Below are 17,092 nucleotides of genomic sequence, written 5' to 3' on the forward strand. Positions count from 1 at the left end.
CATTTTCTTGTTCAGGTAACATGCTGCATTTCCTGTAGACAGCTTCACCCACACGTGGCAGCCATCACTGCTGCCAACAACCCTTTAAAAGACTCATGACTCACTAAGCCAGCACCCAGGAGAGGGAAATCCTCCCCTGCTGGTAAGCTGACAGTCTGCAGGGGCAGAGAGTGGACCTTCTTACTATGGACTACATGGTGCCTAGTTGTTCATGGGATCCCAAAGGCCCTGGCCACAACATGGTGAGAGGTACCACTGACTTGCCAAAATGAAAAGGTCAATTGCCTTACAACGTCCACCTATGAACCTATGAAGTACAGTTCATTACAACAGCTCTGCTAAGTCCTCTGAGTTCATGAAGTTCTGTTTATTTAAAGTTGTTGACTTCATAGTTGTTGGTGCCGTACTGAATGAAATGTTGATGAGGTGTTTCTATGTTTCTCTCCTTTAAACTAGAATAGTCTCTGAATATAAGGCAGCTCAGTACAGTGGCACTATCTTAATGGTGAAACATATATTGATATAAACATCTACAGCATTTTACAGGGGTAATGCCCTACATGAAATAATGATTCTCTGTTATATAAATAAACATACTTGAATGTTCTCAGCAAAGAGGAGCAGGATACTCTGCCGGCAGTGATAACAGCCTGAAATCACATTCATTTAAAAAAAATAAATATCCACAGTTAAAGGGAACACAGTTTTTGTCAGATACATTTGACAAATGACTGAAGACCAGTCCACGGTGTACCCCACCTCTCACCCAATAACAGCTGGGATAGGCTCCAGCCACCTGCGACCCTGAACAGGATAAGAGGTTCAGAAAATGAATGAATGAATATTAAACTAATGGGCAGATAATTTGGCACACGGATCAAACAACGATTGATGGTTGCGATCATTGACCAGCAGAAGAACACCTGTGGACTTTGTGAAATGTGATCATAGTTTCCAGTAAGATAGTAGATTTTAGAAGATAGTAGATATCATGCAGAGCTTCAGTAAGAACATGGTGTTTGCAGAGAGCTTCATGTGAGTGCACTAAAGGAAGTATGTGGTTTGACACACAGAAGCCTTTTCAGGAACAGGTGGGTGAGGTCACAGCAGAGACCACACACTTTAATTGTATAGTCTGTTGGCAGGTCTAGCTGTAAAATAACATTTCTAGCATTGATTAATTTTTTTAATATATTCTAAAGTGGGTTTAAATTGATTTCTAGCACAGACTACTGAATTTATTCTAAAATAGTTTTGAAAGGTTTTGTACTGTTGTCTTGTGCTGTGCTCTACTTCCTCTCTGAGTTTTAACTTTCGTTGTCTCCTGATGTGACGCAGGTTATTTTCAGCGTCTGGTCCAGTGCTGCTCTCCGTGTTGAAGTTTTGGTAAGTGACGCTTTTAACTGTTTTAGAGGCTCTTGGTTGAATTCATCACAGTGTTAACACAGCTGTGAGCTTACAGTTCATCTCTGGGCTCTCGGCTGCTCTGAGAACTGATGTGTGAGAAAGTTTCTCTGCTCAGAAGTTGAAAATCTGCAAGGGATGAAAAGACGTCCTGTGTCAATGTCCTCACTCAGACTCACGCTCACTGACTTTGAGGCGTGTTCACGCTAAATCTGTGAGGGCTGTGGACTGGTGAAGTGTGTGAAAGGTCCTGAACTGACTTTTTGAGCATTAATGCGCTCTCTCTGTTAGTGGGACTATTTACAGATGTGTCGTGAAGACATAACCCAGAGTTGATAGTAATGTCACATGACACACAGGAAGAGACAGAGGGAGAGACACACACACAGAGCTGAAACAAGAAACACCAGAGAGGAAACCAATGGTGAAAAACAGTCTGTAAGTTGAGATATATAAAACATTTTTTCTGCCTTACTCTGTCTAAATTTACACATAGGATGGATTGATCCAGGTTTATATTGTAAAGATGCCAAATCAAGAAGGGAAACAGATGTTTCAGTAGAACAAAAGAACAAAGGAAGCAGGACAGCTCAGGTGAAAGTTGTGGGAATTTTTCTGCCTCTCAGATTTTCTCCAACTGTCACTAACATTTGACTGGACACAGCAAGAAATAAGAGGAAGTGACTTTGTGTGTGTGTGTGTGTGTGTGTGTGTGTGTGTGTGTGTGTGTGTGTGTGTGTGTGTGTGTGTGTGTGTGTGTGTGTGTGTGTGTGGGTGGGTGGGGGTACTGAGTCACAGTCACAGTAACCACTCATTTTTTTCTCTCTGGTGACATAAATTTAACTTCTGCTCATCAAAGAGTCCTAGCATCAAACTGATGTTCACATCACATTTAATCTCTACAAAACATAAATATGAAATTTTGTGAAAACAAACATGACAACATTGACCTGTTCTTATATCAGTTTTCTGATGCCAAACTCTGATGAGCTACACAAATGATTTAAAGACAGAAAACCTTTAGATGTTAAGTAATTTTAGTCGACTGATTCTTTGTTTTTTTTCTTTGGTTTACCCACCGTTGGCGGGTGGAAACAAAAACGATTGTTAGTGACTGTTGTACTTTATTAAAAACATGTCAGCCACATTAGATCAGCAGCTGTGTGGGTGAAAGTTTGGTGAAACTTTTGATCGAGACTGACATTTTACAGTGAAGTCTGGTCCAAACAAAAATCCTGATCCACTGTCCTCAGACTTTTTTGTTCTTTACATCTTTCCAGAAATGGCCAAAAAAATCTAAAAGACTAAAACTGAAAAGCTCACAGTGATGATGAAGGTGGATCATCAGTGTCATCAGTCACTGATGATGATCTTTTTCTCTATCAGGATTCAGGATGGAGGGGGATCAGAGACCAGAGTCTCCTGGACCCAGCTGTGTGTCCATGATGGCTGTCCAGTCTATGGGTCATCCTGCTGAGTCTGAAGGTGGACTTTCTGCTGATGAAAGGTGAGATCTGAAGCTGGATTTTGTAACTCCTCCTTTGAGCGTGATAAGGCCCTAAAAAAAATTCAGACCCGAAGAAAAACAATCTCTGGAGCTACATTTAGGTCTGTGCTAAATGTTTTCCAACTTCCTGAACCTTGTATTTCAGTGGATTCATTCTGATTTATTCTAAAGGAAAGTTGAAGGATTTCGATTGATTTTGTGTGTGTGTGTGTTTATATATATATATATATATATATATATATATATATATATATATATATATATATATATATATATATATATATATATATATATATATATATATATATATATATATATATATATAAGTCTTTATGTAAAAAAAAAACATGTCACTACTGAAATAAAAAGAGTTTTAGTCAGAAGACAGGGCTTGGTTTTAGAAACACCATCAGTGTAGTGTTTTCTGTCTCTGTACACATATTCAAAACTGTGTTTGGTAGCCATGCTGTGCCCACCATCGTTGAGCTATGCCAACAAATAGCATTAAATGTTCCTTAACACTGCTGAACCCAATGGAAAAAAATTGGGAGTGACAATGTATGATGTTATGATTTGAGTAAGTCTCATTTAATATAGTATAATACACAGAAACATGTCATACAAAGATAAATCTGAATTATTTTGATAAATTTTAATTCATTTGATTTTTAATACATTTATTTTTGTGAAAATGAAACATTAAATGTCAAAAAGTCGAGCAGAAAGACTTAGAGACTAGTTTACAGACCATGACACTGTTAAACGGTTCAACAGACCATGGCCCCCAATCAAGACCAGTCTGGTCAGACACCTGGTGGGATGGTGTTGTGACTTGTTTTGGTGATGGATCAGGGCCTAAGGCTTCCCTCAGGACTGGTCTGGGTCCAGGCCTGTCAAAGTTTTGACTGTATGCTACACTGAAATGTTACACAGCCACAAAGCAACACTTTTTCCCCAAGGATTCAGATAAATACAGACATTAAAAACAGCAGTCTGCTCGACTTTTTTGTCTGGTTGATTCTGACGATGATTATATTGATCCTGAAAGTGATGGAAATCTGTCACAGCGACTGACTAATTCCCGCAGCCAACAGAAATTGATACTTTCAAGTTTATAAATAGATCGACTGTTTGTCTCTGGCTCCGTGATAGAGAACTCTGATCCCTGCAGCCAACAAATGTTAGTTATTTCCGTTTGTCTCTGTCTCAGACTGAGCTCAAATATCTTCTGTAGATCGACCCTCTTTGAGCTCCTCAGTCTCTTCTCCTCTGGGTCCACTCAGCTCAAACATGATCACTCAGGATTCTGGCCGTGTTAATGTTGGTGTCATGAAGCTTTGAACCACCTTCCTTCATTAACTCCTAAAACTTCATGTTTCCTCCACAGAGATCAACAGAGCTCAGAGGATCTCAGGGATCAGTCCGACCAGCAGCATCTGACCAACCTGGACTCTGTATTAAAGGCATGTACCAAACATTTATATGATGAAGGAGACAAACCTCAGGGTTAATGCTGTCTCATCGTTCTGTTTGATCTTTAAGAGCACAGATGACTGACATGTTGTGGTCTGCCAGTTTAAACTAAACTTAATGTTCAGTGTTTCATTCTGTTCCAGCTGCTGGAGGAAAACATCTTCAACTTTGTGAAGGACGAGCTGAAGAGGATTGAGAGGGCCCTGAGATCAGACTACCCAGCATGCTTAGAGGGTCAGGGTGAGGAGGGGGTGGTTGTGGATGGTGAGGATGAAGAGCAGAGGAGGAGCAGAGATGCTTTTCTGGAGATCACCCTGCACTTCCTGAAGAGAATGAAGCAGGAGGAGCTGGCTGACTGTCTGCAGAGCAGTAAGTGAATATAACAGAGCCCTCAGCCTCACTGGCTGGTTGTTAGATCCATCCTTTGATCTGATGTCAATAAACTGTAAAGTCTTTTTCAAATTCCTTTGATCTTGATGTCGGTGGCACAACAAAACCAAAAAGATCTTTTCAAAGACAATATCTTTTGTAAAGTTATCACAAAAAGTGAATGAATCTGTTTAGATGATTTCTTTGTTGTTACAGAGCTTCTCGGTAATAAATCTTTCACTGTTGTGAAGCCTGTTTGTTTCTCTTTTACATGGAGCCACATTAGTAAGAGACATGTATTTGTGGGATGAGCAGCAGAGCTGAGTTTATGAGTTGCACCATTGAAAATTTGCCAAATCTTCTCTGCCAATGCCAAACAGCTTAATCTGCTGTTGCTACTGACTCTAGTTTGGAGTTTCTGGTGCCTCCCAGGTAATCAGTTGATGTCTGATCCAAAAATTGGCATCTGACATTTGACTGATCTGGATCAGGCTCTTGTGTGCTGGGGCAACTTCAAGCTGGTGCTTTTTTTCAACCAGGCTTCCCACAGTATAAGACTTATTGCCAACAAACACTGTTCCAACAAAGAACTAATCAACCAAACTTTAATGTCCTTTTTTTGTGTGAAGTTTAGTTCAGTGTAAATTTCCAGTGAACTTGGTCTGACAGCAACTCACTCATTCCATTTACAGTGCATCTGGAAGGTATTCACAGTGCTTTTTGTTTTATGTTAAAGCCTCATTTCAACATAGAATGCATTCTTTCCCTCAAATTATACACAAAACATCCAATAATGAAAGTGGGAATTTTGGTTGTTGTTTGTGTTGGTTTGGCTTGCATAGTGACTGAGGCACGATGTTACACGAACAGCTACACCTGGCAGTGTACGGCTGGGAGTCTGAGCTCAGGAAAAACTAACACGCCTCTCACAGACAGATTTTTCTATATATTTGCAGATGACTCGTACACAGGAATGTAGCAAAAATTAAGTCAACACAGACAGCCAATTGGGAGGCCTGCCCCAGTTTTAACCAATAATTTGTGTGTATTTTCTGATCTTGTAGAAAAAAACACTTAGACTTTTCAGCCATTTAAACCTTTATATCTATTTGCAAATCAGCCTACTCATTTGCAGATTTGTGCAACTGATGGTTAATATTTTACACTTTTGCAAATCTGTTTGCATATCTTTGGACTGACTCACATTTGTGAATCAGTTCATGTGTATGTGGATACACTGACGCACGCACACACAATTTTGCTACAAGAATAGCTCCAAAGAGGAGTGTCCGTGCACAGCCATTTTCAGATCTCTCCAGAGATGTTTCATTAGATTGAAGTCTGGGCCTTGGCTGGTCCACTCAAGAACATTCACAGAGTTGTCCTAAGCCACTCCTTTGACACTTTGGCTGCGTGCTTAAAATCGTCCAGCTGAAAGATGAACCAACGCACCAGTCTGAGATCAAAGCTCTCTGGAGCAGGTTTTCATCTTCCCCTTAAGGACTTTGCACACTGAGTCTGTTTTTTTTTCTTTTTTTGTCTGAAATTGAGTGATGTTATGAAAAGAAGAAGTGCTTTTTTTCATGCTGAATAATGTAACCATAGCTAACCATAATTAGTCAGTGCAACAATATAGTTTAACCTCTAACAACATTCAATAATCAGAACTAAATATTCACTAAGAGCTGGGTCTCAGACCTTCTGGTTCATTCTACCCCTGAGGACAAAGAGGTGAAGGGTCAGATTAGGGGCCTAAGTGTTCCCTGGACAGATGAGTCATTAGACAGACAGGCAAAAGTAAAAAAGAAGCTCTGTGGATAGTATAGAGTTAGGTAATTCATTCCACCATTTGGGAACAACAAAGGAGAAAAGTCTGGCTAGAGATTTAGAGCCGCGCAGGGCTGGGAGCACCAGGCGTCTTTCACAAACAGAAGGTGGTGGGCGCGAAGGAGTGTATGCCTGGATGAGGGACCCCAGGGAGGCAGGAGCCGTTCTTGTCGATGTTTTATAAGCCAGGAGAAGAGCTTTGAATTTGATTAGAGCTGCTACTGGAAGCCAGTGAAGAGAGATTAACAGCTGGGTGACGTGTGCTGTTCTTGGATGGTTAAAGACCAGACATGCTGCATTCTGGGTAATCTGAAGAGGTTTAAATGTACACACAGGGAGGCCTGCTAGAAGAGAGTTGCAGTAGTTGATGCTTAAAATCACAAGGGCCTGTACCTGAAGCTGTGTGGCCTGTTGTGTCAGGTAGGGTCTGATCCTCTTGATGTTATAGAGGACAGATCCTCAAGATCGAGCAATCGAGGCCACATGAACCTTAAAGATCAGCTGCTCATCAATCATAACACCCAGATTTCTGACAGAGTTTGTGGCACAAGTTGATTAGAATCAAGTAGGACATTGGTCTGTGGTTGAACTGGGGGACATGCTGGACATGATTATGTTTTTAAAACATGCACTAATACAAAGAAGATTTTGTGCAGGATCCACTCATAGTTTTCATATTTTGCTTTCATGTTCAGGAACCTATGATGCAGTGTGTGAACGTAAACTCAAGTCTAACCTGAAGAAGAGGTTCCAGTGTGTGTTTGAGGGGATCTCTAAAGCAGGAAACCCAGCCCCTCTGAACCAGATCTACACAGAGCTCTACATCACAGAGGGAGGGACTGGAGAGGTCAATGAGGAACATGAGGTCAGACAGATTGAAGCAGCATCCAGGACACCACACAGAGCAGAAACAAGCATCAGACCAGAAGACATCTTCAAAAGCCCACCTGGAAGACAGGAACCAATCAGAACAGTGCTGACAAGGGGAGTGGCTGGCATCGGGAAAACAGTCTTAACACAGAAGTTCACTCTGGACTGGGCTGAAGACAAAACCAACCAGGACATCCAGTTCACATTTCCATTCCCTTTCAGAGAGCTGAATGTGCTGAAGGAGAGAAAGTTCAGCTTGGTGGAACTGCTTCATCACTTCTTTCCTCAAACCAAAGAAGCAGGACTCTGCAGGTTTGAAGAGTTCCAGGTCCTGTTCATCTTTGACGGTCTGGATGAGTGTCGACTTCCTCTGGACTTCAACTACAATCAGGTCCTGACTGATGGTACAGAGTCCACCTCAGTGGATGTGCTGCTGACAAACCTCATCAGGGGAAGACTTCTCCCCTCTGCTCGCCTCTGGATAACCACAAGACCTGCAGCAGCCAATCAGATCCCTCCTGAGTGTGTTGACATGGTGACAGAGGTCAGAGGGTTCGGTGACCCTCAGAAGGAGGAGTACTTCAGGAAGAAATTCAGAGATGAGGATCAGGTCAGCACCATCATCTCCCACATCAAGACCTCCAGAAGCCTCCACATCATGTGCCACATCCCGGTCTTCTGCTGGATCACTGCTACAGTTCTGGAGGATGTGCTGAAGACCAGAGAGGGGGGACAGCTGCCTACGACCCTGACTCAGATGTACATCTACTTCCTGGTGGTTCAGTCCAAAGTGAAGAGTATCAAGTATGATGGAGGAGCTGAGACTGATCCTGTCTGGAGTCCAGAGAGCAGGAAGATGATTGAGTCTCTGGGAAAACTGGCTTTTGAGCAGCTGCAGAAAGGAAACCTGGTCTTCTATGAGTCAGACCTGACGGAGTGTGGCATTGATGTCACAGCAGCCTCTTGGTACTCAGGAGTGTTCACACAGATCTTTAGAGAGGAGAGAGGACTGTACCAGGACAAGGTGTTCTGCTTCATCCATCTGAGCGTTCAGGAGTTTCTGGCTGCTCTTCACGTCCATCTGACCTTCACCAAGTCTGGACTCAACCTGATGGAGGAAGAACAAACAACATCCCTGACGTCCAGAAAAAGAAAAACCAAACCAGCAGTGACACATCTCCATCAGAGTGCTGTGGACAAGGCCTTGCAGAGTCCAAACGGACACCTGGACTTGTTCCTCCGCTTCCTCCTTGGTCTTTCACTGGAGACCAATCAGGGTTACATTCAGGGTCTGCTGACACAATCAAGAAGTGGTTCACAAGATACAATAGAGACGGTCCAGTACATCAAGACCAGAATGAATGAGAATCCCTCAGCAGAGAAAAACATCAACCTGTTCTACTGTCTGAACGAGCTGAACGATTGCTCTTTGGTGGAGGACATCCAGTGGTCCCTGACGTACGGGGGTCTTTCCCCAGAGAAACTGTCTCCTGCTCAGTGGTCAGCTCTGGTCTTCATCTTACTGTCATCAGAAAAGGATCTGGACGTGTTTGACCTGAAGAAATACTCTGCTTCAGACGATGCTCTGCTGAGGCTGCTGCCTGTGATCAAAGTATCCAGTAAAGCTCTGTACGTGAAAACTAAAGTATAAACAGAATAAAACTTGATTTTCTTCATTAAGAAGAAAACACCATTCTTCATAACGACTTTCTTTTATGTACTTCTGACCGTTCTTTAGGTTGAGTCAGTGTAACCTGTCAGAAAGAAGCTGTGAAGCTCTGTCCTCAGTCCTCAGCTCACAGTCCTCCAGTCTGAGAGAGCTGGACCTGAGCAACAACAACCTGCAGGATTCAGGGATGAAGCTCCTGTGTGAGGGACTAAAGAGTCCACACTGTAGACTGGAAACTCTCAGGTTGGTACAGAGCTGTGTGAAAAGTAAAACGCTCTGATATGACACTGTTTTATCACTCAGTTAATCACTTTAATGTTTTATGATTCTCTTTTAGACTGGGTCAGTGTAACCTCTCAGAGAGAAGCTGTGAAGCTCTGTCCTCAGTCCTCAGCTCACAGTCCTGTACTCTGAGAGAGCTGGACCTGAGCAACAATGATCTGCAGGATTCAGGAGTGGAGCTGCTGTCAGCTGGACTAAGGACTCAGCACTGCAGGCTGGAAACTCTCAGGTTGGTGTGCAGCTTATTGGAAACTTTGAGTTGTCAGACAGAAAACAGAAATATGCTGAAAAAGTACAAGCTCTAATCACCATGGTGATTATTTTTAAGAAAATAATTAAGATGGATACAAGTTCTCTTCACCCTGTTTCCACTGACTGGCAAGTTCTGTTTTGCGTCTCTTGAAATTTAACCAAAGTTCTTTAGTTTTGCTGAAGAAACAGATTGTTGGCAGAACACCATGTAAAAAGCTTAAACACTCTGATTGCAGATGGGATGAATGACCCTTGGTGGTGCTCCTTGTAAAGTGTATCAATCAGCTGCTGAAGGGGCTGCTCTGGGATTCCTTGTATCAAGCAGCAAGCGAGAGGGGTTGTTCATGATGGTTGTCAGCTTGCCTAACATCTGATCCTCATCCACCTTTTCTTTGTAGTCCAGAGTTCAGTCCAGGGTAGAACTGACCCTCCTGATAGGTCGGTCTTTTTCTTTGCTGTCCCTGTCTGTCCCCATCAGACCACAACATAGAAAAGTGCTAGTGTTGTTACCATAGTGTCATAAAATGTCTGTAACAGAGTCCTGCACACTCCAGAGCACCTCAGTTCCCAAAGCAGGTGCAGATGGCTAAAGCCCTTCTGGTACAGGAGGTCTGTGTTGTGTGACCAGTCCAGTTTATTGTTTGGGGACCACCAGGGTATCTGTATGTCTCCACCCTCTCAATGCCCTACATGTTCACTGGGTGGAAGTCCATCACCACTCCCTGGTCTCACTGTTGTTGGGCTGAAGGTGATTTACTTCACATCAGTCGACAAAGTGCACAATGATCCCCCTTTAGTCCAGACGTCCCCCTCAGACACCGGCAGCTATGGCTATGTTACAGGGGGTGTACAGGGTGATGAGAAAGAGAGAGAGTAATATCCACTCATGCCACAGACCACCCTGTCAGACACAATTCCTGGGTCCTCACATGTTGTCCATGCAACCTGGTGACTGTCCACTCCCACCCTTTCCAGGTTCCCCCTGAGCAGTGAGCAGTGAGGGCTGTATTGTGTTGAAGGTACTGGAGAAGTTAAAACATGACTCTCATAGTGTTCCCCAGGTAAAACAGGGATCTCTGCAGCAGGTGCATTACACCATCATCTACCCCAAGTAAGCTCACTCCAGGGGTTCCATGTTTGTGCTCAACTGTGGGTGGAAGATTTTAAGGATGTTCTTAAAAACCGCACCACTAATTGAGGTAATTGGAAGACAATCATTATATGTAGCTCAAAAGATGAAGCTGGTCTGAAATGCTTCCATGCCCTACAACTCTTTCCAGGAGAACGTCCTATTCTCAACTCCCTTCCTTCTGATCCACTGCCCTTGATTTACCTGGGATTTACCTGCACATCTTGTTGCCTCCTCTTGGTGGCACACCTCCTTGATGACCAGACCTTGAGGCTGAGCTGGAGTTGTCTTGTGCCAGGATGGGCTGCTGTCCTCAAGACCTAGTCCTCCTCTCCCTAGTTGCACATTGCCAACAATGTCTTGGTGAGTCTGCTGTAGAGCTGCCGCTAGGGTCCACTTCCTTCCTGTCACCAGGCAAGGGGCTGGTTGGTCAATGCATTGGTCACAGGATTCCCTCAGTGTCATTTCCAGCTGTACCTTGGTGCACTTGAAATCCTTCACCAGACTTGTCTCAGGAAGCTCCAGAATGCCTCTTCCATACAAACCTACGATGCTAGGGGATGCCTGGGGAGACCCAGCCAGTTTTTGGCAAATGAGCTGACCAACCTTTCCAGTTCCTCTTGGTACCTCTTAGATGTTCAAAGACCACATAAGCCTTGGCAACAGCCCCCAGTTAAAGGCACCAGCGCTTTAGCCTGCTGGGGAGCAAGAACCTGTTGCAGCTTTCGGGGCCGTTGATGGTGTCCTCCCTGAGCTGGTCCACCTGATCTGTGTCCTTGAGGGTGGCATTGCACCAGTATCCAAGACTCTTGACTGGCTTTTCCATCACTGTTCGTATGTGCTCCTCTCTGATGTGGAAATACTGTTCCGGCAACTTACCTTTGATGATTGATATGCTCCTGGACTTTCTTTGCCTTATTTCCACCTGAGCCACTCAATGTTCCTCTCTAAGGCATCAGATCAGAAGGTCCAAGTAGTTTAACTTCCTTGGGAGCAAAGTCTTTGGGACTGGAACCAAGCAGGAAGTTTTTCATGAACATTGGATGGGCTGATACCATCTGGACCTTTAACTTTCTTTGCCTTCATCTTCCTTATCTCACTTCTCACCCGGTTTGCAGATATAAAAAGGGCAAAGCTGGGGGAGGCAGAGGGGGAAGAAAGCAAAGGTTATCTGACTGAAGTGCTGGTTGGTCTGGGATTTGGAGTGTAGGGGGCAGAGTGGTACCAGAACCAAACCTATTGAAAAACAGATTCTGTTCAATGGTTCACTCCCAGTCTTCAGTGTCAGAGCTCCTTCCAAGATCTTTTAGGCCTATCCAGACCTCCTGTATGTTGTAATGTAAGTGTTCCTCCATCCTGTAGGTGACCTTTCCTCAACAGCTATTCTTTTCAGGTTGTTTCTGAACCCCTTTCTTTTCCAGAAGCAGGGCTACTTCAGGGGTCACAAAGGGTTCATTATTGGAAAATCATCGTTCTTTCCCTTTGGATACAGTGTTATTCACACAAAAGTTAATGTAGTCCATGATGCAGTGGGTCGGAGTGTCAAAGTCCTGTTCATGTGGGCTGCATAGCACTTCCTAGCCTGTGGTCTGGAAGCAGCCCTGCAGCATCTCAGTGGCCCTAAGTCTGGTTTATACTTCAGAATCAACCCTATGCCGTAGCAGCTGATGCATTTGAGAGGTGTGTTGATGCGCTTCTGTGTTGATGTGTCTGTGTTGCTATGCAGTACTGTGACAAAACACATGAGGCCAATGTTGCCTGTATGATTGTCGGTTGGCCTGTTTCCAATCCTGGTACATCTTATGCTTGTTTATTCACAGCAACTTTGAGTGTATTATGTTATAAAGAAGCTGAAACGTGTTTCCAGAAGAGAAAGGGACATTGTCAGAGATAAAATGTACGACTGAGGAAATGTTGTAAATACATAAAGCAATCCCCAGTGCAGTGTTGCTCTTTAACACTGATGTGCCCAGGGTTTCACCATCTCTTTGTTTGATACAAATTTAAGCAGACTTCAAAAAGTAAAGAGGGCGTCTGCCTCCAAGACTGATAGATTATCAGGGGCCTGACATCTGGAGGCTTGAACTCATTTAACTTGTTACTGTGTGTGTGTGTGTGTGTGTGTGTGTGTGTGTGTGTGTGTGTGTGTGTGTGTGTGTGTGTGTGTGTGTGTGCAGTCTGTCAGGCTGTCTGGTAGCAGAGGAAGGCTGTGTTGCTCTGGCCTCAGCTCTTCTCTCCTCCTGTCTGAGAGATCTGGACCTGAGCTACAATCATCCAGGAGAACCAGGAGAGACGCTGCTGACCGCTCAGCTGGAGAACTCAGACTGCAGACTGGAGACACTGAGGTACAGACACACACAGCTTGAAGACTGAGATGTTGCAGTTCACCAACATTAAAACACATGTGGAGAAAAAGATCTGTGCAAATAGCTTCGTTTCTTCCTATAGGTTTGACCATGGTGGACTGCAGAGACTGAGACCTGGTCTGAAGAAGTGTGAGTGTTTTAAAGTTTGGTTAATTTGAACTCCACTGCACAAAGATGGGTTTAAACCAGGATTGAGTCATAGGAGGGGGCAAAATAATAAGATAGAGAAAGAAAGAAGACACACACACACACACACACACACATTTGGTAGACCGTCTGCGCAGAGATGGGTGTGACTGCGCACCAGGGGGAGTTGACAGCGCACCAGGGGGAGGTGTCAGCAGATTCATGTTGGCACAGTGACAATTTGCTGAAAGCTCGCCAGCTCCTACCTGGTCTATCCTCGGCGCAAAGTGGAGCGCACCCTCCGCAGCTGTAATTTGGTGACAGGCGCACATGTGAACAAAGCCTCAGAGGCAGGTTTCCAGAGTGTCAGGCACATTTTAATGCTGTAAACAATCACAGCAATCACTATTTAATGTAACCGTCTGAACCAGCATATACATTTATATCTATATTAACTGTCCCGTCACATCTGATGTCAGATTAAAGCCGTTTGTCATAATGGAAAGTTAACCTGACGGCAGCTGGAAGTTTGATGCACATCTTACAATTAAACAATAAACAGCCTTAACATCTGATACTGAGTATATATCTGGTTCTCTCATTTCATTTAATTCAAAGAAAAGAGGGAGAGAAAAGACGAAGAAAAAAGAGACAAAATAAATGTATGTCACTCAGGATTTACCCGTGATTTCCCATATTTCTCTGTTTCAGTCTTTATTTTTAAAGTGATCTAAAAAGATGGAGTATATTATTGTAAGAAGGATGAGGTGGAGACACCAGGAGAGTATACAGTATATCACCAAAGGATCTGCTATTTGGGGATGACAAACCAGGAGTGTAGGTGGATCAAAAGTATTCTGAAGGGATAAGCCAGCTGTGTAACTGTCTCTTCATTTTGTTCTCCTATTAATGACAAAGGAACAGATTAAATCTGTCCTGGGAGCTGGCCCACACGGTGACGCGTTTCGTGTCCTCTGATGCGCCCCCCTGTCCACTCTCCTGCTGAAAGGGACAGCGGCTCTGACCGTCTCCGCTATCGAGTCTTTCCATCATACCTTCCGCAGTGCTGGGGATCACTCAGACCAATCAGACCTGCGCCTCGGCCACAGGGCATTTAAAGGCGAGGAGAAAGGCTCATTTGATTGGTGAAAACAGTGCTCGGCTGTGATAAACCCACTCATGGCTTTTCTCCTCCCTCTCTGCCATTTGCGCGGAGGGAAGCGTGGATGCGCTCCTCTGTGCTCCTTTGCACTCCTCTGCGCTCCTCTGCGCCTCGACTGCGCCTCGACTGCGCCTCGACTGGCACTGCAGGAAACTTGCAAAGTGCGCTGGTCACGCCCAGTGACCAGCGCACTTTGACCAGGTGCGCCTGCGCTTGCGCCTGGTCTACAAAATTAGAGCCCTTAGCGACTTTTAACAACTTCTGGGACAGCAAATAGCTACTTTTTTGTAGTGTATACAGTAGTTCAATGGTGCAGACCGTACTCAGCACATACAGTTGTACACACAGTAGTCTGCACGATACGTGGACAGAAAATAATTTAACTGTGGAGGGACGTGTTTCAGATTCAAGAAGTGGTTATTGACACATGAACTGTGGGTGCAGCAGTACCCACGGTTTAGGTTTGGGCCACGGTTTTGGTTTGGTTCCCATACGTGTTTTGTCCATAAAGATAACAACTTGGGGGTTAAAATTGATTAAAAACTAAACCATAGAATTTAAAAAGAGGCATTTAGATCTAAAACTAAACAGAACAGTAACAGTAACAGTACTTAAAAAAAAAGATCAAAATACATAGAATTAATATTTCTTTGCAATTTTCCTTTAAGACAAAGCATTTAGAGTCATGTTATTGTTCATTATAATCACAAATCTCGTCCTAATACAGCAGATCAGACAAAAAGGATGACAAGTATAACACCATCGTTTGCTGAACAAAATTAAACGGAAGCTGAAGGAATCTTTGGGATTTTTCTGTTTTTCTTTCTTTATTTTTGTCAGAAACAAACGGAGCAGCTTAACTCTCACCTCTTGTCCAGCAGTTATCTTGGTAAACAGCAGAAATACAACAGGGCTGGAGAATATGATACAGAGCCCTGTCTTAAAGCTGTAGCTCTGACTTTAAACTAAACGTGAACTCTGAGGTCAGTCTGAGAGGACTGATGGTTCAGTTTTATTTCTGATACTTATTCAGCTCATGTGTTTGTTGATTCAGATCTCCATTAATTTCAGCTCCAAACATCCTGACTGACATGGTGCCTGGATTATTTAAATATAACTGGATTATTGATCATCAGATTCAGATGATTTTAATGTTAGTTTGATTGTCTCCTGGTAACTGTCAGTCATGTTGTTTATGAATGAACAGATGATCACCTGCAGCTGTGTTGTGTCTCATTCTCTCCATCAGACGCCTGTGAGCTGGAAGTGGACACAAACACAGTTCACCCAAAACTCCATCTATCAGACAACAACAAGACGGTGATGGATGGGAAAGTGAGTCAGCCATATCCTGATCATCCAGACAGATTTGACAACTGGGTTCAGCTGCTGTGTAGGACTGGTCTGACTGGTCGCTGTTACTGGGAGGTCGAGTGGATAGAAGGGGTTTTAGTATCAGTGAGTTACAGAGGAATCAGCAGGAAAGGAAAAAATGTAGCCAATGGGGTTGGAAACACTGCTCACTCCTGGGCTCTGATCTGCTCTGAAGAAAAAGGCTACTATGTAAAACATGACAGAAAAGAAACACACATCCCTTCTCCCCCTCTCACCTCCTCCGACGATTCTCAAAGAGTAGCAGTGTATGTGGACCACTCTGCTGGCACTCTGTCCTTCTACAGAGTCTCCTCTGACTCTCTGATCCACCTCCACACCTTCAGCACCACATTCACTGAACCTCTTTATCCCGGGTTTGGGTTCTTTCCTAGTGCCTCGTTGTCTCTGTGTTCTCTGTAGGCTGGAGAAACTCTGCTGACTGAAAATCAGCTGATCTTTCTGTTTCTAAAACAAACACCTACTCATCTGAAGTAAATGTTTGTTTATATGTTCTGAAAAAAACATGAAAACATGACTGTGTGTTGTGTCTGTATCCTCCTGTTACTGTACATACTGAACCTGTTTCTTTATAATACTCTCACAGCTTTTGGCTTTTTTGATCCACTGGTTTCATTCTAACTTGATTTTTACAGTTCAGTTTTTGTTCACTGAAAAACTTGAAATCTTAAACAATCACTCATGTCTTACTGTAAAACACATTTTCTGTCTACAGTAAAAAAATAAAATCTGTAAAATTGTTTGATCAGATAAAAGTCTTGGTTGTTTCTTATTTTGATTAAAACAGTGCTGTAAACACAAAAACTCATCATAGAAAGTTAAATATGTTTCTTTGTATTGTACAGTGAGTTGTCATTCATAGTATATACTTGTGTCTTTTATTTGATCTGTGTGCACACTTTGTCCCCTCTTCCTGCTGATACATCTCCCTATGAAGACAGCTCCTATCAAAAGTCAGAGGAACGGAACTGAGAGCAGATTAGACAGCAGCAGACTGTGCACTGACTGTCTCATTTAAAAACACACGGGAGTGCGCAGATGCGTGCGGATAAGATGGAGTGGATCGTCAGCAATCTGTTACTTATTAAAAAAAAAAATTCAGGAACATGTCTGTATAAACCTTCAATGTGAGTTATTTGTCTAATTTTCATAAAGAGACATTCACATTTAAAATCAAAATATCAGCTAAACAATTTAGACACAATCTTTATTTATTATTATTATTATCATTATTATTATTATTATTATTATTATTATTCATTTT

The 17,092-nt window shown here is 43.2% G+C and overlaps 1 protein-coding gene across 1 annotated transcript; it reads left to right on the top strand.

Moving 5' to 3' along the window:
* The first annotated feature begins 2,786 nt into the window (after nt 1-2,786).
* LOC141790114 (NLR family CARD domain-containing protein 3-like) lies at nt 2,787-16,405 on the top strand. Its single transcript, XM_074669769.1, has 9 exons — nt 2,787-2,911; nt 4,299-4,374; nt 4,528-4,753; nt 7,276-9,079; nt 9,189-9,362; nt 9,457-9,630; nt 12,960-13,127; nt 13,231-13,277; nt 15,686-16,405. Exons 1-9 carry the CDS (start codon nt 2,799-2,801, stop codon nt 16,228-16,230), a joined length of 3,327 nt encoding a protein of 1,108 aa, XP_074525870.1. The 5' UTR covers nt 2,787-2,798; the 3' UTR covers nt 16,231-16,405.
* The last annotated feature ends 687 nt before the right edge of the window (nt 16,406-17,092 follow it).

This window comes from Halichoeres trimaculatus, unplaced genomic scaffold (assembly GCF_033239565.1).
Source record: "Halichoeres trimaculatus isolate MK-OKI-2021-1 unplaced genomic scaffold, fHalTri1.1 fHalTri1_scaffold_5, whole genome shotgun sequence".
NCBI lineage: Eukaryota > Metazoa > Chordata > Actinopteri > Labriformes > Labridae > Halichoeres > Halichoeres trimaculatus.

Coding starts and splice junctions, on each gene's coding strand:
- LOC141790114 (XM_074669769.1), top strand. CDS start 2,799: ATGGAGGGGGATCAGAGACCAGAGTCTCCTGGACCCAGCTGTGTGTCC. Junction 4,375..4,527: donor ACCTGGACTCTGTATTAAAG/GCATGTACCAAA, acceptor ATTCTGTTCCAG/CTGCTGGAGGAAAACATCTT. Junction 9,080..9,188: donor AAAGTATCCAGTAAAGCTCT/GTACGTGAAAAC, acceptor ACCGTTCTTTAG/GTTGAGTCAGTGTAACCTGT.